This window comes from Chionomys nivalis, chromosome 2 (genome assembly GCF_950005125.1).
Source record: "Chionomys nivalis chromosome 2, mChiNiv1.1, whole genome shotgun sequence".
Classification (NCBI taxonomy): Eukaryota; Metazoa; Chordata; class Mammalia; order Rodentia; family Cricetidae; genus Chionomys; species Chionomys nivalis.
This window is the reverse complement of record NC_080087.1, coordinates 37,937,620-37,962,380: the sequence shown is the minus strand read 5'-3', so window position 1 is coordinate 37,962,380 and position 24,761 is coordinate 37,937,620. Positions and strand designations below refer to the sequence as shown.

The 24,761-nt window shown below is 38.4% G+C and overlaps 1 protein-coding gene across 2 annotated transcripts in view; it reads left to right on the top strand.

Annotated features, from left to right (window-relative positions):
• The window catches only part of Lama2 (laminin subunit alpha 2), a 603,732-nt gene that overhangs the window by 434,997 nt on the left and 143,974 nt on the right, over nt 1-24,761 (top strand). For both annotated transcript variants that reach the window (XM_057755686.1, XM_057755676.1), the window contains exons 30-32: nt 1,304-1,428; nt 7,545-7,631; nt 10,475-10,668. In XM_057755686.1, the coding sequence (XP_057611669.1) occupies nt 1,304-1,428; nt 7,545-7,631; nt 10,475-10,668 (406 nt within the window). The remainder of the gene's footprint in view (nt 1-1,303; nt 1,429-7,544; nt 7,632-10,474; nt 10,669-24,761) is intronic.

The window sequence follows — 24,761 nt, the reverse complement described above, 5'->3', positions numbered from 1 at the left end:
TCTCCATGTTGTGGCAGAGCATGAGCTCTTTCATCCTGTATGTAGATTAGTTGTGGCATGCTAATGCTGTTTCCATTGCTCTGTTAAGCTAGAAGAAGCTGTTGAGCCATCTTTAGGACACCAAAAAATGCTAAGGAAAGAAAAAGACATTTGACATATGAGCAGACATGAACTATCCAGGTAAAAAGATAAAATGATACTAACTGAGCAAAGGATTTATAAACAAAAGTCCTGGAGATAGGGGAGAGGATCCATAAGTAAGGACTCTTGCAGGCTAGCTCAGTGTATGTAGGCAGCGCTGACTGGAGGTGAGGCTGGAGAGGAAAGTACATCTACATATATCTTGCTACTGAGTTATGCTTCTCAGCATTACTTTTTAGGATATTAAGGAATAAGCCATTGCTCTGACTACTCCAAATCCTGTCTTGCAAAACTAAGCTCTTAGAAATCCAGCTCATAGTTTTTTTTTTTTTTTAACTAAACAGTATTCATGGTTATACTTTTGTGCTTCCTAATTGTCAGCATTTTTAAAATTCCTAAAGTGGATATAAATTCACCAAGGTAGGATTTTATTTTGTACTTTTCTTTCCTCATTTGAGTGCCTTATGAATACATCTGCCTATAGTTGTACTGATTGCTGTTTGTGAAATATGATTCTACGTGGTGGGAATTTTTATACCAAAACTGTCTTACACTACACCACTTTGCATTTCTTTATGAAAATGTTTCTGAATGTATCAGTGGAATACCTCTCATTATGTAAGCATGATAAGGAAATATTGACCAAAGTTTGCAGCATCAGATTGAGCTTTCTATACTGGTAAAGAATGAGCAACATTATGCAGGGAATAGATAAATAGCATTCATTATGTAGTAACAAGGCTGACCGTTTTTGTGTGCATTGTCTCTTAATACATCTATTTAATCTATAGTTAAACCAAGACTTCCCCCAACAGACATGCACCAGGGCCCTGGTCTTTTAGCATTTTCCCCAACTCCTCATAGAACTAAAAATTGAGACATACTTAAATTTGTATTTGCTAATTTCGAATGCATACAGAAATAGATTTAGGTAAAAACAGAAGCTCTTATTGATAATCTAGCTACCATACTTGTCATCAGTTTCTTAAATAAAAAAGTATCCTTAAAGCTACTGGAATCAAGAACTGATAACTGCAAGCTTTCTCTCTCCCTCCCCATCTCCCTCTCTCTGTGTCCATATTGCTGTGGAACTTTATGATATAGTACATTGTAACTTCTTGTACATGAAAAACAAGAAGTTATTTTCTGTTTTCTTTTACAGAACTGTCAGCATCACACTGCTGGTGATTTCTGTGAACGATGTGCCCTCGGCTACTATGGAATTGTCAGGGGATTGCCAAATGACTGTCAACCATGTGCTTGTCCTCTGATTTCTCCCAGCAACAAGTAAGATTGATACATATAAGCATATTTTCCCATTAGTACTTCCATCTGCCTGAAACATAGACTGTTTATGACTTACCAATTTTTTCAGTAGACAAAAAATATTTCAAGCCACAGATTTTTAAAAATAAGATAAAAACACTACCAAAATCAGTATGTATCTATCCTATGACTCATTTTTTCTTTTAAAACTCTCCTGCAAGTAAATAATGCTTATTAATAAAATGTAAATATCAATATTGACATTATATTTGTATCTAAGACAAGCGATGCATGTTCAAACACATAGTTTTATGAATGTTCAGTTCTAGTGTGAGCTTGCACTTTATACTCTGAAGGATTGCCGGAGTGAATACTAAATCACATTTGTGGCTGTTTCGTTTCATTATATATGTTAGAGTCAATATTGGGAAATAATTACCAAAAAGGCAATTGAACATGGCCAATGAAATTTGGGTAAGTTACCAATAAGCTTTTTATAAAACGTCAGTATCAGTTAGGAGCACAGACCCCTTTCTGTCCATATGGTTTGAGCTGGGTACCATGGAAACACCACCACAAGGGGAAAAGTGGTGAAGTATCCTTTTTTTCATGCTGTCAGAGCCTTCTGCCTTGGTTTATATCAACTGTTGCAAACCCCACAATGTTTTTATTTACCTTTTTGATAAGACTATCTGGACTTTCTATTAGGTGACTTGTGTACTTCAATCTCTACGTGAGAAAGTCATTTTCTTCTAAGAATTTGTTTTTTAAAAGAAGGTTGGACAGTTTGTCTAGAACTGAAATTCTGCATGCCTTAAGTGTAAAAGAACCATGAAGCCTTGCAGACAAAATGAACTTCCACTGACACACATTTATCTTTAGCTTTGTATGCGTCCTGAAAACAGTTATGTACAAATTACCCCCCTTTCCTCTGCAAGAGTATAATTCTTTCCAGGATGTCAAACATAAATTGTTAGGTATGGTGGATATTGATGAAGATAAAATATATAATCTCATTGTTCAAGTACAAAATGATAGGTGTATGAAATGGAAAATTGTTTTTTATTTCCCTTTCCCAACTCTCCCTCTGGTGTCCATACTTAAGGGATGCTATTTATTTCATTGTTTATTAAAATGTGAGCCATTTGAATTAAAAATAATCAATAATAATTCCATTTTGGTTATACTGTAATACCAGCAGCTACAGAGATTGTAAAATAGAATTTTGTCATTTCGTAGAGAAGCTTCTAATAAAATATTGGGATAAAGACAATGGTCACAGAATTCAAAGTCACAAATATCATTCTCAATTGTGAAAGAGTCCAGAATATGTCAGAGGAAGACTAGATTGTTTTTTGTAGGTCTGTGTAGTAAGAAATTATATTTGCAGATGCTTAGAAAACAAAATGCAAGGCATGCTTCAGAGCTAGTAAGCCACAGTTTGGAGTGTGAGGTATAAAGGACTCTGCAATTACTGCTGAAGATGGTCAGGAGGACAGAGACTGTATCAGAGAAATCTTTGAAGGCCAATTTATACAATGACTATTTAACTTCCTGTGTTAATGTAAAACATAGATTTCTTTCTATTTAAAAAAAAACTTATTTGATCAGAGCTACATTTTTAGAAAGCCTGCTATGCTAGAACTGAATTCAATAAAATGAAGCAGATGAAGAAGAAAAGCAAAGAGTCCAATCAAAGGACGGTTGTGCTAGTGCAGGCAAGAGGTAATGCGAGCTGGAAGCCAAGTAACAATCACAAGAGGGCAACACAGAGAGGAGTGTGAGAAACTAGTTACACACAGTGCTACATGACTGATGAATGATTAGGGATAAGAAGGGAGAGTCCAGGCAAGAGTTGAGGACTGATGGTTTTAGCCATCTTGCCCCCCAAATGCTGGAGCCATGAACTCACCCAGGGAAATCGGGAGAGAACTGCTGCTGAAGACAGGTAATTTGTGGTTTAAATGGGTTCAAATTGATGTGAAAGGTCTGTCAGAATAGAAATATGCAAATAGCTGCACGGAATGGAAATCTGAAAATTGCAGGAGCAGATGAAGGGAGAAATATGTTAATAAATGAATTAAAGTCAGATTGCATTTCCCAGGTTGTCGCTCCCCAAGGGAAGCACATAGAAAGAAGGCAAAATGGGGCTTCTTTAAGTGATAGAAGTCTCCATTCCCAGAAAATGGAATACAAATGCGGGAGAGAAGCCAGACAGACCAGAACCGTGGGCAGTATTGTCACTGGCACCAAGAGAAAGACAAACAACACCTAGCAAGCATCCAGCATTGTTCTCTCTGTTCTCTCAAAGGAGACTGGGCAAATGCAGCAGCTTCTAAGTGGGCTCATCACTACTGAAAGTTGACAATAGTGGAAGTGAACGTTAAATAGAAAGAAGTCTTAGGAAGCCCTGCCAGTTTTAAGAAATTACACAGATACAATACCAGCTTGGTTGGTTAGCAGAATCAACAAAACATTTTATTTGTGTTTTTTATTTTATAATTTGGTTTGTACTATTTCAGTAGAAATTTTATGTCAAGGAAACTTAAAGATTCAAAACATCATAATTGCAGGCCAAATGGCATTCAGACTTTATCAACCACAACCATAAGTCACCCTTTTTAAATATCACAGCCTACATATGGACACTCAAATATGCATGCCTGTATCTCACCATTTATTCAATTTTCTCATCATACATTTTTAGAGAACTCCTGGTCAGTTTCATGACCCACTAATCTCACCAGCTGTAGCTTGGAACACATTAACCCAATTTAAAAAAGATCTACGGACAGTAAGAAGGTTAAGAGGCAAAGTAGAAAAACTAGTCAGGGCAAAGAGGGGCACTTTTTTTTTTTCCCAGAGTGTGAAAATAGATTCTGAGCTACAGATGGGAGAGGTGAAATGTCTTATTCTAGTAACTCCAGTATGTAGTCCACGAGAAATAAAAGGTAAGGAAGATACAGTGATGACCAGCTCACAGCCACAGCATTCGCTTCTTTCTCTCATATCAAATCAATTACTTTAAATCTTCAGCAGTTTGACTCAGTGGCACCATTTACTCACTGTAGGGTGTTCTACTACATACACCCAAGGAAAAGGCAGACGTGAAGGCAGCATCAGAAACCTGGTTTAGTCTGTCTTTGCAAGGTATGGCCCGTAGCACCTTTCCACGTGATGTCCATGTTACAGCTGCTTGCTTATTTCTAAACATCATAGAAATCTTGGTTCTCACAAAGACCTGAGATAAAGTGTATAATACCCAGTGCAGTTCTCAGAATCCAGTTGAAGGACCACTTCTGTTGCAATCATTTCCCCAGCCCAGCATGCCTTAGTACTTTTTCATGCCACTAATGCATGGTACATCATGTCTTGACTTCAACCAGATGCTCTTTCAGATACTGAAACTTTATTAAGTAGTAAGTACTCCATCCCTATATCCTGAATAAGAGAGAAAACATGTACATGTGTCCTGTCCTACCTTTGTGTATGGATCATACATAACTGTGCATTCCATGAAGATAAAGGTATGTTAGCTATTCCTTTGGCCAACAAATCTTTAATTCAATGCCATGAGAATACTTCCTCATGTTGGGAATATATAAACAAAAAAATAATAATCCTATTTCTTGCTCTCTGTGATCTTGTATTTTTCAAAAGTAAGACAGTGAGCAAAGAGACATATAATGGAATATGTATGTTAAGACAGTGCTTCCAGGAAAGAGCAAGTAGCCTCAAAGGATGGGTTTGCAACATTTTCAGTAAGGGTTAGTGACCTGCACACACATTTGTGGCTGATGCAGTGATGTGGATGTAGTAGAAGAATGAGCCTCTGGAAGAGCAGCAAGATTAGACCACCTGACTTCAGCAGGCCTCTGCCTGACCCCTAACTGGCAGAGACCAGGTAAACATGACTGGAGTGGAGTGAATGCAGAAGACAGCAGAAAGGTGAATGCTAGCAATTTCAGGGAGGTCGGAGGCAACACGATATAGGATAATGTGATGAAGCCACTGAGAACAGCTCCGGTGACATTTATACATCAAACAACATTTTGATGGAGTGCAATAGTAGGGGACAGCATTGACACTGTGCATTTAGCACGGGAGATTGAAGCATAACCATTGACTACGCTTAGGGAAATAAAGTGCATTTTTTTCAGAAGAGGAGAAAATCAGCTTTATATGTTAGAGTCTACACAGTATATAAAGCTCTTAGGATGAAGGAAGCTACTTAGAAATCACATCTTTTAAATCACATTAACAGATGAAGACCACAACATAGATGTAGTCAAGAAGCAACCTACAAGCAGGGATCAAAACCAAAAGGAAGTGGTACCCAGAAGGCCAGTCAGCACTGAAATCCACAAAGGGTCTCACACAAAAATGAACTTTGTAAATTTTACAAGCTGTGCAGTGGCACATTTGAAACTGGTCACCACAGGGACTGAGAAAAGGCTGGTGACTAAGAGAGACACACAAGGTTTTCCAAGTGATCCTGCAGAAGAGACGAGAGTCAGGGTTAGAGAGATGGGAGTAGGGGATGCGAGGAGAAAGACTGGACACTGACTAGGGAGATGAGACTCCTACATGCTCCTTCCCAAGCTCTTTGAAATGCCTAAAAGAAAAATCAAAGTCCATTACAAAAACCATCACGTAGCAGTTTGTGTCAGCTCATCTAAGATTGCCACATTCCAATACTGTATTTTTAAAGATACTTATATATTCATTTATTGAAGACTTTATTACTTTACAGATATGGAATGTAATTTCATTCTATTGCTTAGTCTAGAATTGTATTTAAAATGTCTAGAATCTGCTTCCTAGACCTGTGTATGACTATCAATGGAAGGTGCGTGTGCATGTGCCCACACATATGTTTTCAGCCTCGAGTTTTAAGTAAAAGAAGGAAAAACTTGACAGATGTACCTGTTATGAGCTTGGGGATTCCAAGTTCTGGTGAACACACACACACAAATTTGGTGGGATAGCAAAACTGTGAGTAGTACATTTGTTTATTTGCATATTTCATGCATTTCATACAAGTTAAAATTTGGCATCCAGTCACAAACCATAGATTTATATGAATTTCACATGTGTAGCTATAACAAGTTGCCACCCCAATGATGCCCAAACCCAAGACTATGATTGTAGTATGTGTTTTGCCATATGGATCTTGGTCTGTATTTTCTATTGCTTCTTGGCATGGACAGATTTGAAAGACCTCAAACAATAAGATGGAATATCTGAAGCATCACCGCTTGACAGCCAGAAAGTTGTCTCTTCCTAAGTTCCCAATGCTCCACGAAGTGTTATCCAGTAGAAATGAAGCACTGGTTTGAGAAAAGTTTGCTACCAAACCAAACTGTAGGATAATTTAGTTTAGTTTTTGAGTCTTATTAAGTTCTCCCTCCCCCTGCACAGCCAGATAAAGGGCAGTTCTTGAGCTGTGTTCTATAAGTGTGTGTGTGTGTGTGTGTGTGTGTGTGTGTGTGATAGGGAAGTTAGCAGTTACTTCAAAGCCTGTAGAATAGTAAGCAGATTTTGTTCATTTTCATATAGAATGCTCTGTCTTCTTGCTACACATTAAATCAAATTACTTTGTGGGCTTCGTTAGAATGTTGAAATCTGGATAGACTGGGAAATGTGCTGTTGTGTTCTGTGTGGGATAGCTATTCATACTCCACATGTTGAACTGCCAGTGGCAAGTGGAATGAGATTTCAGGGAAAAAATTACACGGTTTTCTGTCTACTCTTTTTTTGCTTGGTTTTTAACCTGAAAGGCATTCCATGATCCCTGATCGACTATAAGACACATGCACACAAGTTCCTATCAAAATTGTCTTTGTGAGATCTTGGCTGAATATTTAATATTTACATAGATTACCTAAAATCATTTTTAAAAATCCCAAAATGCTGTTATTTTTAATGTGGTACCTTATTAATTCCTCAAAATGGACCAATCTCTCATTAGTGGTATTTAATTGTCTTTGACATAAATAAGAAATATATCAACATTTATAAATATATTTATCACCCCACCCTTCAAAATGTCCTAGTGACCTTGATAATGGGTGGAAATACTGAATTTGAGCAAATACATAATTAACATTTTATGTTTTTTTTTTTTTTCGATTCAGTTTCAGCCCCTCCTGTGTGCTGGAAGGTCTGGATGACTACCGCTGTACAGCCTGCCCTCGGGGGTATGGAGGACAGTACTGCGAACGGTACGATTATCAAGGGCCATGATTCTATTCATTTTTTTCTGGAATTTCATCATTTCTCTTTGAGTAATTGATGCTTCAAAACTATTTCCTTAGCTCTAGAATTGCTTCTTTAAAAAGCTGTTTGCTTTAACTTCAAGTTGAGACCTCGTGATCCCAAAGAATCCATGATTGTTTAATTTATGTTTTAGTATAAACAAAGTCAGATATAATTTTAAAAGAACAAATTGCAGGGTTTTTTTCAAAGCTTTTTAGTAGCTATGGAAATTGAGAAGCTGATTACATTGCTCTCAGTTAGTTCACTGGCCAAAAGTGTCTAGCAATAACTTCACACGTGCCATTGCTCATAGCACGATGGCCATGTACCGTGGGGGGGGGGGGGTTAGTGTATTCTGCAATTAGGTAATGAGGGTAGTTAATTAGTCCCACCCAGAAAACAAAGTGTTAAGTTATTGAGCTCCTTTGTGTAGGCTATCCATGTTCTTCAAAGGCTTTTTACAAGTCAGAAAATACAAAATCTGATAAAGCACCATTAAACTGAACTTAGTTCCATGCTAATGCTAAGGGACATAATCCTAGCTTGACTATCTCTTAGGCAGTAAATTCGCGTCTTCCAAATACAGATTTACATGAGATCAGGAAAACAGATGTTCAGATGGTTACAGCCACCTCTGGTATTTCAGACACTGCAAGAGAACTGATACTAACCATTATCAATATAAACATATTTTGTGATCTTAGTAGTGGGTAGCAATTTAGTAGTTTCATAGCAATTCATGGGTTTAGCTTAGTTCCAGCAACCTAACTGGGTGCCATTTTCCTACCTACTTAACACTGTCTTCCTGATAATGGGATGTGTAAGGACCCTGCCGGTGTCCTGCCTGGGCTCCTTCAATAGAAAAAGGTGTGGTTAGCCTGTGGATTGTCTTCATCTTTCTCTTGGTGGCTCACAGCCAATGATTTACAGGAAAGAATGGATTTCAAAACTCTATATCATTTGTCTCAAAGCAGATCAAAGGGGCTGGAGAGATGGCTCAGAGGTTAAAAGCATTGCCTGTTCTTCCAAAGGTCCTGTGTTCAATTCCCAGCAACCACATGGTGGCTCACAACCATCTGCAAAGAGGTCTGGTGCCCTCTTCTGGCCTGAAGGCATACACACAGACAGAATATTGTATACATAATAAATACATAGATATTAAAAAAAAAACCAAAGCAGATCAAATTCAGATACTCTCTTCAAATTCTAGAATTTTCTATACAATAAAGCCATGATTGAAAACTCACCTGAAATCACACTTACTTACAGTTTATCCAAAGCCTTCACTAGAGTTTCCTAGGAGATCCTGAAACCATTAATCATTTTTCAAACTAAATAACTATTTGTTGTTATTTCCTATAAACTACTTAAGATCCTTTTATACAACCAGTAATGGTTATATGGATAATGACAATAAAATGGAGTAACTAGATATAAGTTTTGTAAATTCCAATAAAATCTATATGTTTGTAAGATGCAGTCTCAAAGATCTGAATGACAACAGCACATAATATTCATCATCTTCATAAATCTACATGAATGGTGCACCCACTCTGTCCATATCACTGAGAATTCACAGAGATTAAACGCTTTATACTACAAAAACCCCAAAACATTTTCATTTTTTTGAAAGATGCATACATCATTTGGACATAGATTATAAATGATAAAGCTATATCTTCTTTATGTCTGCCACATCCTTTGGGATTATATTTAACTGAATATTCATTTAATTCTCTTGTAAACACCAGTAGGATCATGACTGAAAGCAACCCTGGGTACCAATTGTATCATCTTTAGCAACTTAATATATAACTATTTTTTATGCTGTAGCTAACTTTATAAATTGAGATTATCACTCACTATCTGCCAGAGCAGGTCTGCAGAAAAGACTAGAAAAATGTATAGCAAGATTACAATTACTGTCTGAAGCAGAGTGATCACAGGAATCCATCATCTTAATATGCATTAATGTAGACTCAGTAGGAGATGGTAGTTCATGCAGTTTATGGATAATCAGGATCATATACTATTAAACGTGAATAGTTTGAATTGTTTTTGCAATTCTCAGATGTTGTTATAGCTTTGAATTTATCATCTCTAACATAGAAGCAATTAGATTATATTTCCCTAAAAAAAATTGCTTCCATTCAGCTAAACTAAAGCAAAGGTCCTGGTTAAATTTTTATTGTAACCTTCCAGATAAATTTGTTCCACTTCTGAGAGCTTCTTAGATCATTTAAATCACCTTTGACCTGCCCAGTGCAGTCAGACTCTAAAACTGCCTGTGCCTCTTGATTGTCCCTATAACACAGAAGCCCTTCCCTATGCTCCATCTTCATTAGTCTTGTAATGAACCCTTGGAAGATTTAATCAATCTGAACCTGCTTAAAATGCACTCATTTCAGGTGTGGATGTTAGGAAATAACTTCAGGAGTTTTATTTAAATAATATTTGCATAGAACACTTGTTATCTGATCTTAGAATGGTAACGACCAAGTCAGGCCTGGGAATACAGACCCATCCATCACGAAAGCTCCTCAGGAGGCTGAGGCAGGAGGATGGCATGTTCAAAGCCTGGGCTACAAACTGAGTTCAAGGCCAGCCTGAACAATTTAGTGATAGCTTTTTTGAAAACGAAAAAAGAAAAGAGATCCAGAGTATAGGTTTTCATATGCAAGACCTAAGACTCAATCCATAGTAGCACACACACAGACACACACACACACACACACACACACACACACACCAGCACATTTAGCCGTGTGGCTTTCATTAATCTCCATTGTTTTGTCCTTTTCCAAACTAGGTGTGCCCCAGGCTACACTGGCAGTCCAAGCAGCCCTGGAGGCTCCTGCCAAGAATGTGAGTGTGACCCTTATGGCTCCCTGCCTGTTCCTTGTGATGCAGTCACAGGCCTCTGCACGTGCCGCCCGGGAGCCACGGGAAGGAAGTGTGATGGCTGCGAACACTGGCATGCACGCGAGGGCGCGGAGTGTGTCTGTACGTATACTAACTTAGCTGCTGGTTCTGTCGGCCTGGCTTCCATGTGGGTCTCTTTTCCTGTAAGGCCGCTATTTCCTTGTTTGCAGTAGCTGTTGCTACTTCGCACCTCCTCCGAAACTATCTACCCACCTTCCACTGTTACCATGCTGTTTTTGTCTCTGTCCCGCTGAGCCAAGAGCAGCTGAGAAAATCCTGAGCCTGCTTTAGTCAGTTCATTGAAGACCTACAACAAAGCTCCTCCAGGCAAGTCTTATTTTTGCCCTTCTCAGGATTTGCCATTTTGCCTAAAGTTGGCATTGCCTTTTATGACAGATTAAAGATCCAAGTCTATTAAATCTTTTAGAATCCTCCTGAATTTGTAATTGGCTGGGTAAGCACTTTAGGCCTTGAATTACAACTGACTTCTTTCGCCAGCTTTTACATAATGCTTTGAATCTTCATCTCAAACTGTAAACCCTGGGTGCAGTTACAATGCACTTAAGTGTTTAGTTTTTCTTCCGTACAGAGTAAACAGTGGGAAGATGGCTTATTTTCTTCCTCCCTCTCCCCACCCCTTCCTCTCTCTCTCTCTCTCTCTCTCTCTCTCTCTCTCTCTCTCTCTCTCTCTCTCTCTCTCTCTCTTCTCCTCTCCTCTCCTCTCCTGATTCTGGATTCAGTGTTGAAATTAAATTGGGTACTGGAGCTTACTTACACCAATTCAAATCTAGAATAAGTTATTTATAAACCTAAAAGGAGAGTGTTGATTCATGCTATGCTTTTTCTTATGTTTGTTTTATCACATTTTATTGCAGTCTTTACATATTTCAGTGTGTTTATGCATGACAGTCTTCCCTGTTTTCATGTCTTATGTGTGCCTGACTCCGAGTTGCATTTTGAGAACTTTCGCTTGTGTGAGCTCTGGTTTCCTAAAAAGCTGTCTCAAAAGCTAAGGCTGGGTTTAAAACCAGGTCAACACCGTAAGACTGGAGTGTTTGGGAAGATGCATTAAAAACAAACAAAACAAAACAAAAAACCAACTGGGCAGGGGACTGAAGAGATTGGTCAAAGGTTAAAGGTACTTGCTGCTCTTACAGAGGATCCAAGATCGATGCCAAGCCCCATGTCAGGAGGTTCAAAACGTCAGTAACTCCAGCTCAAGGGGATTCAAAGCACTCTTTTGGCTTCCACAGGCACCTGCACTCATGCACGCTACCCACACAGAAACGCACATGCCTATGCGGATATACAAAGAATTTTTAAAATCTAAAGCAAGGTCTTCTTTGTAGTTCAACTCTCCTTCATGAAAACACATAACGCTTGAAGTAAGTAAGAAGGGCTATGTATGGCTACGACTCAGTGTCTGAGCCCTTATATTGCCTCTGCATAAAGATTCATATTCGACCTTTGCAGCACGATGGGGAGAAATAAGCAAAAATAAGTGTGAGTGTTGGTGTGAGGAAAAGCTATAAATGCAATACACCAAAACGTAAGTTTGATAGTGCTGTTATTCTATACAGACACATATACACAGAGAGACACACGCACGCATGTGTGTGTGTTTGTATTCACTCTAAGTGTGTTTATCTTAAAGATAATTTTATGGGTAGACCCCAGACCAGCAAGAGAGCTTTGCAGGCTAAGGCCCTTGCCACCAATTCTCACAGTTTCATTCGATTCCTGAACCCCACCCAGAGGGAGAGAAGTGACTTCCACAAGTTGTTCTGTGACCTGCCCACCTGCACTGCAGCATACAGGTACACATACATACAAGCAAACTAACAAATAAATGCTTTCATTGCGTGCCAAATATTCCACAGCACTGCTTTTGAATAACTTTATTTACATGGGTATAACTCGCAAAATCATATATAGATACATTTCAACAATCTTTGAACAGTAAATAATTTTATTAATTATTCAGACATCAATTTAGAAACTGTTTAATGTGGTATGTAGAGATTAAATAGCACATTAAAGTCAGCAAAAGATCAAATTAAAGGATTACTTTCTAAACGTTTATTTTAAAAAGAATTGTGATTTTTTTTCCAGTCAAGTTAGCTTCATGTTCTTTTTTCTGGTGATCAGTTCTTAACTTACATATTAAAAACATGTATCATATGAAAACTTAACTCATCACTGTCATGTATCTCTAATTTTCACATGTTCCATCTGATATTCATTACAGAAGTCCTGACCCTTTACTGACAGGGGCACATGACTCTCAGTGTGTGGTAGCATTATTCTTACAAGCAATTCTTTTGCACCTGTTGAACGTAGTGTTCACATTCATTACTGTGTCCTGGAGAGACTTTCATTTCTTTCTGGAATATTATAGTGATCTTTATCCCATAAAAAAATGTTAAATTGTGGTATTGTTTGGCTATCTAGACCCCTCTTCTGCATTATTAGGAGCTGTGTTGTGTAAGTTGACATTTTTTTTTCTATAGCCTTCCTCCAGGCTTAGTGGATCCTCTTGCTTCTGGACCTGCCTGCCCCCCTAAGAGCTGTCACACAGAACAGCTATAGATTTGCCATCCTTTCTCATCTTTTCTACAGTTTAGAACAAATACACTGTGTTTTTCTTATGCTGCTCCCATCCCCCAGTCCCCCCAGATCCTGCTTCGTACCCCTACTTTGAAAACGACTTACAAAAACAAGACTCAGTGAGGACAAAACTCTGGTTCATTCTCAATTCTCTTTGTAAGAGACTTCTCTATCCCCAAGCTAAATTAGATAAAGGGACCAAAGAATAGATTGACTTGGTGTGTCTTATCTGTGGGGCCTACTTCATCACATGGGATCACAGTGGACTTTCTATTAAGTAGGGTGGGTGGGGTGAGAGTTAAGAGAAGAACCTCAGTGAGGGAGACAGAACATGAGAAGGAGACAGGAAAATGAATGTCTGTGCTGACGTCAGTGCATGTGGTGTTGACTGCAGAAAGGATAACTGCTCTGCTTGGTAGAAACTAGGTACCAAAACAACTGTTTATTTGTAAGGATTATATGAGGATTTATTTTCTTTTCTTTTTTTAATTATCTAAGAAATACAATTGAAATTGACTCATATCACATATTTAAATGTTTTTAGTTTTATTTTTTATTCATTTCTAAAATTTTTCAACATGTATAATCATTGCTCATGCTACTGTATTACCTAGAACATTTGTTTACAAGGTTATGGCTAGGCTTCGTCAGTGTGTTATTTTAGGGGAGTTGTGCATTTGTAGAAAGAATCCATAGACCCACTATTTGCTTAAGAAAAGATTTAAATTTATGCTTAAGAATTTGGACAAAGCAGAATGAATGAAGAAATCATAATTTGCCTGTCGCTGCCTAAATTTCTATAAATGTCTGTTAGTTGTTTATGGGAGTCATTGGCCAGAAAGCCAAGATAGGACTTTCCTGTATATAAAAAGGACTTTCCTATTCCTGGTGTGCTGGTGAATACTTGTAACCCAGCACTTGGGGACAACAGACAAGAACATCAGCAGTTCAAGGTCATCCTTGGCTACTTTGTAAGTTTGAATACAGCCTGGATTTTATGGGACCCTGACTCAAACAGAAGTTAAGTGCTAGGAGATTAGAGAATTTCCTACCAAATACAATCATTTTATATATTATATTTACATTATAATAATGCTAAAATTACATGATATTCTTTTCATTAGGAAAAATGGAGACCCCAGAGTCTCTCAATAAGCTGAATTTAGCCCCATCACAATGATTAACTCTACCAAACAAAATCCATAGAAGGTCCCACTGAATCCCAAGTACCTTCAGCTTCCTAGTTTAGACGCCAGGCATCCCCCCAAAGCATTCCTTTCACCACCAAGAGGTTCATCATAGTAGCAATTTGTACATAGAAGCTCACCTTGCCTTGGAGCTTGCCATGTTCAGCTCTCCATACACTCCTGTTCATTCTTGTAGCATATCTGTACATATTACTGAGAGCTGCTTTTGGCCTTACCTCAGCTCCCTGGCGATTACCATCAAAAGAATTCACAGAAGACACACAGAGCATAGTGTAGAAGACAAGTAGGGTGTAGGAAAGGAACATGAAACTCACTAGGATGAGGCTGAACAACAACCAGAAAAACTATTTTAACTTGCGTGTTAGATGGGCTTTAGGTTATTTGTTTTTCAAAAATATTTCACTGAATTTGAAAATTTCCATTTGTTTATTTATTGTGTGTGTGTGTGTGCCTGTATGTGCCTGTGTGTACTTGTGTGTACATGTGTGGGCGCATAATGGCCACAGCATGTGTACAGAGGTGCACAAAGGTCAGAGAACAAATTTCAGGAATTGCTTTCCCTCTCCACCTTGTGAATCTAGATGACCAAACTCATACTGATAAGTTTGTGAGCAAGTGCCTTTACCTGCTGAGCCTTCTTATCATCCATGGGTCATTCATTCTTCTTTGCTCTCTCTCTTTCTTAGGGTCTGTCTCTAAGTTTTAAGATCTCAAATATTTAATTAAGATCCTTACATATTCATCAGAAGTTGTCCACAGAGTCTTGCTTCTTTGAACTGGAAAAGATACATTAGACTGGTACTTAGACTAATTTCATCCCTTTTCTTTTTTCTTGTCTCTAAGCATCAAGCCCAGATGTTTCTTTGCATGCTATTCTGACATTCCACTACAGAGCTACATCCCAGCCCAAATTTATCAGTTTAAAGCAAAGAAAAAAGGAGTTACTTAAGACAGCTGAACAATTTTATTCCTTGGGTGTATTTGTGAGTTCTGAATATTGTATTGCAACTCTCATAACAGGGTTTCTGTTTAGTAAGCTGAATTACACAAATACATCTTCCTCTCTAAACCCTCATTTATAATTGACATGTCATCCCCCAAAAGGAGAATATCCACCTTCCCTGAAATTTGAAAATGAATGAGAAATTCATTATGTATTCAATGCAAAAAGTTTTGTAGGTGAAACCTAAAACTTGATTTGTTCATGTTCTATTTTCTTAAAATTCATAGTTAGCAGAATAACTTATACAATGTTTAAAATAGACCATGAGTGACAGAGTAAAATATAGAACACTCCCGGGGAAGTGCAATCAAAAATAGTAACTTTGGCAAAATGTTATTCCATAGAATGTACCCAAGATACTATCTCATGTCATATAAATATCAAATTCGTGCCTACTGTTATAGTCACTGCATAAGAGGTATCTGTGATATATATTTGCTTATTTATATCACAGCTTATTTAAAATATGACATATAAAATGATGCCTCTCTTACCAGTATTGCAGCAGCAATCACGAAGTGTTCTAGATTCTGCAGTTCTGCATAGACACAATGAAGGTACTTCTCTTTATACCTTGTTTCATATTTATTTATTTATTGATGAGATGCTGCACATGCTATGGAATTTGTATGGATGTCAGAGGACAACATGACACCATGAAAGTTGCAGGAATCAAAATTAGATCATCAGGTTTAGTAGCAATCATCTTTAATTGCCAGGTCATCTTTGTAGTCCAAGATCCTTACTTTTACTAGCTAGGTGCCAGCAAGCACCTCACTATCATATTATACAGACCCTTGTCATCAGTACAATACTGTTGATCCATTATAATCAAAGATGATTAATAATGGCACTTACTCTTTCTTATACACGGGAACAGGAACAAAACAGGGGAATGCTGTCATCTCTGTAAAAATAAACAATATTTTCTTCTTCAAAAGATGATTTGAAAAGATCTCCTGAAGTGATTCATTACTCTGTGACTTTTCACATGATCTCCCGTTTTCCCTCACCCCCTAAAGATCATGCTGTCTCTACCATCACTTAGCTCTCAAGTAGGTGTCTTTGCAAAGTCCTACTTTCTTTTTTTTATTTTTCTGTGTATTTTTAATTAATTTTTATTGAGCTCTACATTTTTCTCTGCTCTCCTCCCTCCCTCTCCCCTCCCCCTCTAACCCCCCCCCCCCCGTCAAGGTCCCCATGCTCCAATTTACTCAGGTGATCTTGTCTTTTTCTACTTTCCATGTAGATTAGATCTATGTAAGTCTCTCTTAGGGTCCTCATTGTTGTCTACGTTCTCTGGGAATGTGATTTGTAGGCTGATTTTCTTTGTTTTATGTTTAAAAACCACTATGAGTGAGTACATGTGATAATTGTCTTTCTGTGTCTGGATTATCTCACTCAAAAAGCACACTTGCCATAGCTTCCTAGAACTTTAAGCCATTTTGTCATGTTCAAATCCAAGTGCAGATCAATCTATTTAGGCAGCTTCTGTGCCTTCATCTATTTATCTGGTTAATTAGTAGAACATGTGTATTTTTCTCATCAAAGCCTGACGCAGCAGTAGTGCATGCTGCTTTTTTGTGAAACAGTATTTGTGGGGCTGTTTCTGGGTGAGTCTAAGCTCTCCGCATACCACACTGACCATCCTGCCCCATAAGCAAATTAAGACTCTGTGTACTGAAACTTAATTAATAAATAGTTAGAGAGAGAAATTGGGGTTCAACCTGAAGATCTGAGAAGCAAAGCAGCCAGCCTCCGGCTTGTACTTCTACCTCATTCTGAAAATGGTGGTCTTGCCTACAGGAATCTCGGAATGAGACTGAGTATGTGAGCTGTCTCCTCCTGTTTTATAATCCTCATGCACCACTGGGTACCATTCCTAGACAGGTAGTCTCGGGGTGTGTACAAAAACAAACTGAGTAAGCTATGAGGAGCAAGGCTGTAAATAGCATTCTTCAACAGGTTCTGCTTCAGTTTCTGCCTCCAGGTTTCTGCCTTGAGTTCCTGTCTGGGCTTTTTATCATGATAGACTATGAACTGTAGGATAAAAAAAGCCCATTCCTCCCCAAGTAGCTTTTGCTCATAGTGTTTAGTAAACCAATAGGAAGCAAGCCAGGGCAGATGCTGACTGCTCCTTTTACTTTCTGGCCATCTTTAAGGGTAAGGTATTTTGAACATCATATCCATTTCTGATGAAATATTTCCTTGGCTTAGGAATCACATTTTCATAATTATATCTAGTTCTAGACACTTTAAGTCACTGAAAACCACACTTAAACTCTCTTTACAATGTCTGTTATACAAGTTTCTGTATCCATTTTTTTTTTCATTCCTAACCACTGGCCATGACTATTTTGATCCTCACCAAACCACTGTGGGCATCAAATGAGAGAGTGAGGACAGAGCAAGGACAGAGTGCCTGCTCAGTATGGTGTGACTGTTACGTAGGCGAAAAAAAAAGCTGTATCCTTGTGGTATTTACATACCTTTGCAGTTCCATTTTGTTTTTGGAAAACTATATCACCCTTGAATTGCAATAGGTTTGGTTTTTTTTTTTCATTTTAATTTTACTCTGTGTGTGTATGTACACCAATCATATGAGTGGTCATACATGTGTGTGTCTGTATGTGTATGTACATACATATATGTCTATGTGTATGTTCTTTATGTGTGCTGGTATGCATGCAACAATGTGAAAATGTGTTTGCGAGAGAAAGGACAATTTCAAGTGTCATTCCTCCTCAAGTTCTGTCTTCCTTGATTTTTGAGACAGGGTCCCCAAAACTCACTGATTAGTCTGGGTTGGCTGACTACTAAGTCCCAGCGATAGTACCATCTGGCTTTGGCTCCCCAGTTATAGTGTTACAAGTTTGTGCCATCATATGTAGATTTTTAAGTGTGTTCTGGGCGTCAAACTCAGGTCCTCATGTTTGGCAAGCAGTGTCCTGTCTGAGCTCTCTGTTGTAATAAGAGCTGTGTTCTGCCACCCGGCTGCCCGCACGACTAGCTTATGCCCCAAAATAATTACACGGAAACTGTATTCTTTTGAACACTGTCTAGTCGATTAGCTCCAGCCTCTTATTGGCTAGCTCTTACATATTGATCTAACCCATTTCTAATATTTTGTGTAGCACCATGAGCTGGCTTACCAGGAAAGATCTTAACCTGCGTCTGTCTGGAGTGGGAGAATCATGGCGACTCCCTGACTCAGCTTCTTTCTCCCAGCATTCTGTTCTGTCTACTCCACCTATCTAAGGGCTGGCCTATAAATGGGCCAAGGCAGTTTCTTTATTAAATAAAAGTAACTCCTCCATCAGCTCTCTCCCAGAATTACTCTTCCCATCTTACATAATCTGATTTAATTTAAGTAGTATGTACAGTTGTATTTCACAACTTCTACATGTACAAATTTCTGAATCGCTGCCTAAATTTACATTACTGGAAATTTGGGAGATTATTATTGTTGTTACCTGAAGATAGCAGAGAAGTCAGGGACTCCTCCTAAAATTCTTTTTTTTTTTTTTTTTTTTTTTGGTTTTTCGAGACAGGGTTTCTCTGTGGTTTTGGAGCCTGTCCTGGAACTAGCTCTTGTAGACCAGGCTGGTCTCGAACTCACAGAGATCCGCCTGCCTCTGCCTCCCGAGTGCTGGGATTAAAGGCGTGCGCCACCACCGCCCGGCCTCCTCCTAAAATTCTTAATCTCATTAATAAGAGAACTTAAAAACAAATTTAAACAAAAACCTGGTGATGACACATTTTTCAAAGGAGAAGGAAGAGAAAGAAGAAGCAGGAGGAGAAGAAAAGAAGGAGATGACGACTTTATGGTAGGCAAAGTATAAATTCCAGCAGCTTCCCATGGAGAAGAGATACAGAAGAGAAAGGAAAAAAAAGCCTTGCTGTCTGAGTTAAGGCAAAATGGATGTTAGCCACAAGGTAAACAGAAAGTCTCACAGCAGGGAGTTGGGCTTCAGAGGAAGACTAAGAAAGTCTAAAGTACCAGAAAAAGCAGAGCAAGGCTCTGATGGGCATCCAAAATAAAAACGCAGAAAAGAAGGAAAAGGAGCTAAGTCTAATCGGGATTCAGAAAGGTTCTCTGATCCAGCAGAGTCTCATGGTGGTTAAAAGGACTGTTCAAGGTGGCAGGAATTCAGGGAGGCAAAATACATTATCTCCTTAAAGGGATAATTTTCTTCCTCTTTAGTATGAAGGTGAACATGCTTTCCTAAGAGTGGTTCCTTAACTAGGTCATTGACCCACCAAGTAGATAAGCTCTCAGCCAGCAGACATGCTTGTCTCCTCCTAGAGGGGTCGGCTGGGAGGCAACAGCTTTCCCTTAATGCCCTTCTGATGCTAATCTAACTATTTTTTATTGATTTTTATTGAGCTCTACATTTTTTCTCTGCTCCCCTCCCTGCTATTCTAACTCTCACCAAATATTTTTTTCTCTGATGAAAGAAACAGCAGGTATATGTACTGGCTGGTTTTGTGTGTCAACTTGACACAAGTTAGTCATCAGAGGGTGAAGGCTCAGTTGAAGAAATGCCTCCTATAGACTTAGCTTTAAGGCATTTTCTCATTTAGTGATCAATGCGGGAGGGTCCAGGCCATGATTGGTAGTGTCCTCCCTGGGCTGTTAGTTCTTTCAGAAATTAGGCTGAGCAAGCTATGGGAAGCAAGCTAGTAAGCAGCATCCCTCCATGGCTTCTGCATCAGCTTCTACCTCTAGGATTCTGCTCTATTTGAGTTCCAGTCCTGACTTCCTTTAGTGACCAACAGCAATGCTGAAGTGTAAACCAAATAAATCCTTTTCTCCCTAACTTGCCTTTTGGTCATGGTGTTTAGTCTCAACAATAGAAACCCAAATTAAAACAAGATAAATAAACCTTTTAAATAAGACTGAAATAGAATTCTTATATCAGATACTGATTTATAAATAATGAATTATTGCTGAATCTGTTTTAATAAGTCCTAAATCTGGTAAGTTTTCTTTTGTTGTTTTTGTATTTCTTAAGACTAGCATCTCACGGTATCACCTCAGATTAGCTTAGCATTCTCCATGTAGCCCAGGCTGGATTTGAACACCCTATTTTCCTGCTTTGCCCTCTAGAACACAGAGGTTGCAAGTGTATACTAGCTGCCCTGCTTAAAAGTTCCCTTTTCAAGGGATCAAGGGGAAGATAGGCAAAATTAAATTAAATAAAATAAAAATCCAGATCCAGAGATTTGTCAGTGCCTTTCAGTTTTCCTAATTAAAATAAACACATTATAGTATAAATTGTATCTTTTGTTAAAAAAATTGTAAATTTACATTCATTTATCCCTAGTTGATTGGAGCAGACACTTTATATTTCTACCTAAAACTGCTCAAAGGGTTTGGCCGTTCCCAAATGCTCAGTGTACTCATTTCAGCTTCAGCTTCTTTGGTTTAAACGCACTTTGTGAAATTTTTTTGTGACAGTAAGCCAGTAATTACTATGCATGGGGGATTCTGGTAGAAATGCAATATTTTGAACTAATTGCTAACAGAAAGATGTGTAATATCGGCTGCGTGATTTGCCCCTCACATGTGCCCAGCTATAACGATCTGAATTTAGTGCTGCATTTGTTAATATTAGACACAAATTTATCCTGACACTTTTATAGGCAAAGACTCGGAAACATTTAGTCATGTAAAATCTAATCATAGTTTTGAAATATTTGCTCCTATTCTCACGCATTTTCGGCAAGCTCTTACTCTATAAGCGTATCCATATTATTGAATTAGGAGAATGGTTTAGAGAGGCTTGGAGGATGTCCTGATTATGAGATAGGTATTAATTTACACAGCAGCCTTGTCAGAGAGCCATTGTTTAAAGAATGTGAATACCGCATGTCTCTCTATGCTCCTCAGATCTTCCTATAGGGTGAATTAAATTTGTTTTTCATTCACATGGCATCTCCAGTGTCTGTTACCATACACTCCATACATTTTTAAGGTCAAAGAAAACTAGCTTGTGGCATAGGTAAATTATTCCATGCCAGAATAAAATGACAAACCATTGTGTAAACGGTACAACCCCTATCAACGTGTGTGTTTTAAAACTCAATGAGTTGGATAGAAGCTTTGAAAAATCCCCCATGGCCGTTGCATTCACAAGTCTTTCTGAGCCACTCAGACAGATGTGGGTGTAATAACTGGGGCATGCTATAAGGCTTACCTTTCACTTATGGAAATCTGCTTTACTTTGTTCCTTAAGGAAGCAAATGCAGAGACAATAACATAGGACTTAATAGTAAACCCTTGGATCCAAAGACAAACTGGTATGGATGAGGTCTTGAAGAGGCAATTAAGTACACTTCACTTCAACAACTAAAGAGGAATCAAAGCAGATGGGTGGAGGGAGAACAAACAGGAGAAGCTCAGTCTTCATTGTGCCTCTTGGCATCCTAGCTCAGCAGTTTCTTCTGTGGAATATCTCAGTATATCAGATCGACGTCTGTATTCTAGTCCCCAGGTTGTTCTTCTATGAAATGAACAGAAAAAAAGATGTGGATTTTTTCTTGGATATTTCAGAAACCACCCTAAAAAGGATCTCTAGGAGTGCAATAATAAACAATCTAGTCCAAATCATTTTTAGAAATAGATAAATTATACCAACATAAACAAATCAGAGAAAAGACTATCAAAGAATTCCCAATGAATACACAACCCTAAAAAGCCTAGGGAGACAACATATTAAATATCTTCTGAGACATAAAAAACATCAAATTACTACTTATAGTCTGATAATAGCTTTCATAAATTCAACTTCACTGGAATTTAATGGAACTTAGCTCAATGGAAAAGGAATCATCATGTTTTTACATAGGTGTGTGTGTGTGTGTGGTGCATGCATGCATGTGTGTACATGTGTGCTCTGAGAATAAAACTCAGGGCCATTTGTGGGGAAGTTACGAAGTGCTTAGCCACTGATCTGGGTCTTCAATTGATTAAGACTTAATAACACTAAGAATTGTTACAAATACTTGTTTTTTATTAATGAATTACGACTTGAAAGTCCCTAAAGTGAATACACATAATGTGAATCCCAAACCATAACTGCAAACATGGAACAATTGTTGCCTATCTCTTAATTACGTGGTGGGGTCCCATCTGGTGACAATGAGGAAAAGCCTTTCTCTCTCATGCTGTCTGTCTCTTAATAAGGCTAACCTGGAGTTATTGGTGTGGGGTGTCTTCTGTATATGTGTTGTTTTTATTAATTAATGAATAAATCTTCCGTGACCTATAGCAGAGCAGAATATATCCAGGCCAAGAGAGATACAGAGAGAGAATAGGTGGAGTCAGGGAGATGCCATGTAGCTGCAGAGGGAGAAAGATGCCAACTGCCAGCCAGAACCTTACTGGTAGGCCACAGCCTCTTGACGATACACAGATTAAAATGGGTTAATTTAAGATATAAGAGTTAGCTAGAAATATGCTTTAGCCACTGACCAAACAGTATTGTAATTAATATAGTTTCTGTGTGATTATTCTGGCCTTGGGCAGCTGTGAATGAAAAGAGCAGTCTCCACTTACAAAATACTCTAGGCAAGAGAGTTCTAAGAATGTGAACATGAAATCTTTGAATCTTTGAGGCTGAGACCTGAGCCAAAGGGGGAATAAAAAGGAGTCTTGTCGCATTGTCACATTTTGTGAATCAGAGTGTTTTGCACACCAATTCAGCATTGGGAAAAAGTAAGATAGACTCACCTCTTAATGTTAGTAAAACCTAAGAAGTTGTAGCTCGGTCCAGTCCACCCAGAAATAAGCATCTTAGCACATAGGCTCAATGTATTCTTTCCTAGACATTCTTATCGACTTTTTGTCCCTGCATCCCCTCCATTTCAGTAGATTTCTCTGGGTCACCAGTGAATAGCCGTACTTACATGTATTCACTGGGACCACTATCTTTAAGAGTTCATTTTCTTTTTTGCTAATTAACTGCATTGATGACTTCATGCACTTATAATTTATATACTTCATTCTGGCCACTCTCTCCCCAAGCTCTCACTTACCCCCCTGCTGCTCTTCAAACTCCCTCCTCTCTCACTGTCCTTTTCTGAATTCAAGACTTTTGGTTTGGTTTTGCTTTTAAACCATTTATTTTAACCAGGGACTTCTTTATGAACATTATTGGATTAGGAATATGCTTCGGAGTTTGGTGAAATCACCTGAAATCAATCATTCCCCCTTCCCTGAATTTTTCAGTAGGAAATAGTTCATCAGTGTGAGGCACGGCCACCGAGTCCCTTGTCTACCCCTATGAGACTGTTGGGCTCAGTCTCATGCAGATCCAGTGCAGACATAAACATGTTTTGAGACTCTATGGTTGCAATGTATGCTATATGTATTCCATCTTTGTACACTCCAAAGATGGTGTTCTGCAGCCCTTCCCTCTGTCTTCTGGTTCCTGCATTTTTTAGGCTGCTCTTTTCCATGTTCTCTAACCCTTGGAAGGAATGCAATATATGTCTTATATAGATCTGAACACTCAACTGTTACTTCTCAGCATCTGTTACAGCCAGTTCTGTACATTCATCATAGTTCAGTGGGAACAGAGGCCTCTCTGATTATAGCTGAGAATGGTGATTGTCTAAAGATATAAACAAATATATTCCTCACTATGCATGTTGACAACACATTTATATTCCCACTTAGACCCTCTGATCTTTTCCGCCATGTTCTTCTGAGTGAGTTTGTAGTACCAGATATGGCTTCTCTCCTGTGGAATAGGCATTCAAAGTTAGTAACATTGCCAATTCATTTTCTCCCCTGGATTGCTTGAGTAGCACTTTCCAACACTATGAAAGCTAAGCCATCAGGGAGGGGTTTTCAGCTCAATTTCAGATTTTCTCATGTAGTTATTGTGTGTCATGTCTTTAGCAATAGACTCTCATCATCCAGTTCTGGAGGGTCACCAAGAAGAATGACAAGAGCCTATATGGCTTTGGAGAACTCTAGACTCCAGATTTCTAATCTAGAGTCTAGAGGTCTCCATGAACTAACTCCCATAAGGAAATATCCCACACCTGGCATTGAGAATTTTGTGTAACAATCCATAGCCTCTAGACAAAATTTTCCCAATGTGAAGGTGTCTCATTTCTAACTCTGTTTTTAAGATGAAATGTGCTTTTTTGTTTTGTTTGTTTGTCTTAGGATAGTAGATTTCCATTGGCTTTTATATACTTATTTAATTTTGGTTAGCCCTCCCCTCACCTCCTTGTCATCCTATTCTCTCCTCCTCTGTTTCTTTCTTCTCCTAGTATCTCCCCATTCCAGGCACTGCTTTCATATTATCTATATTATACTGTCTCCCCTCCCTTAAGATTTC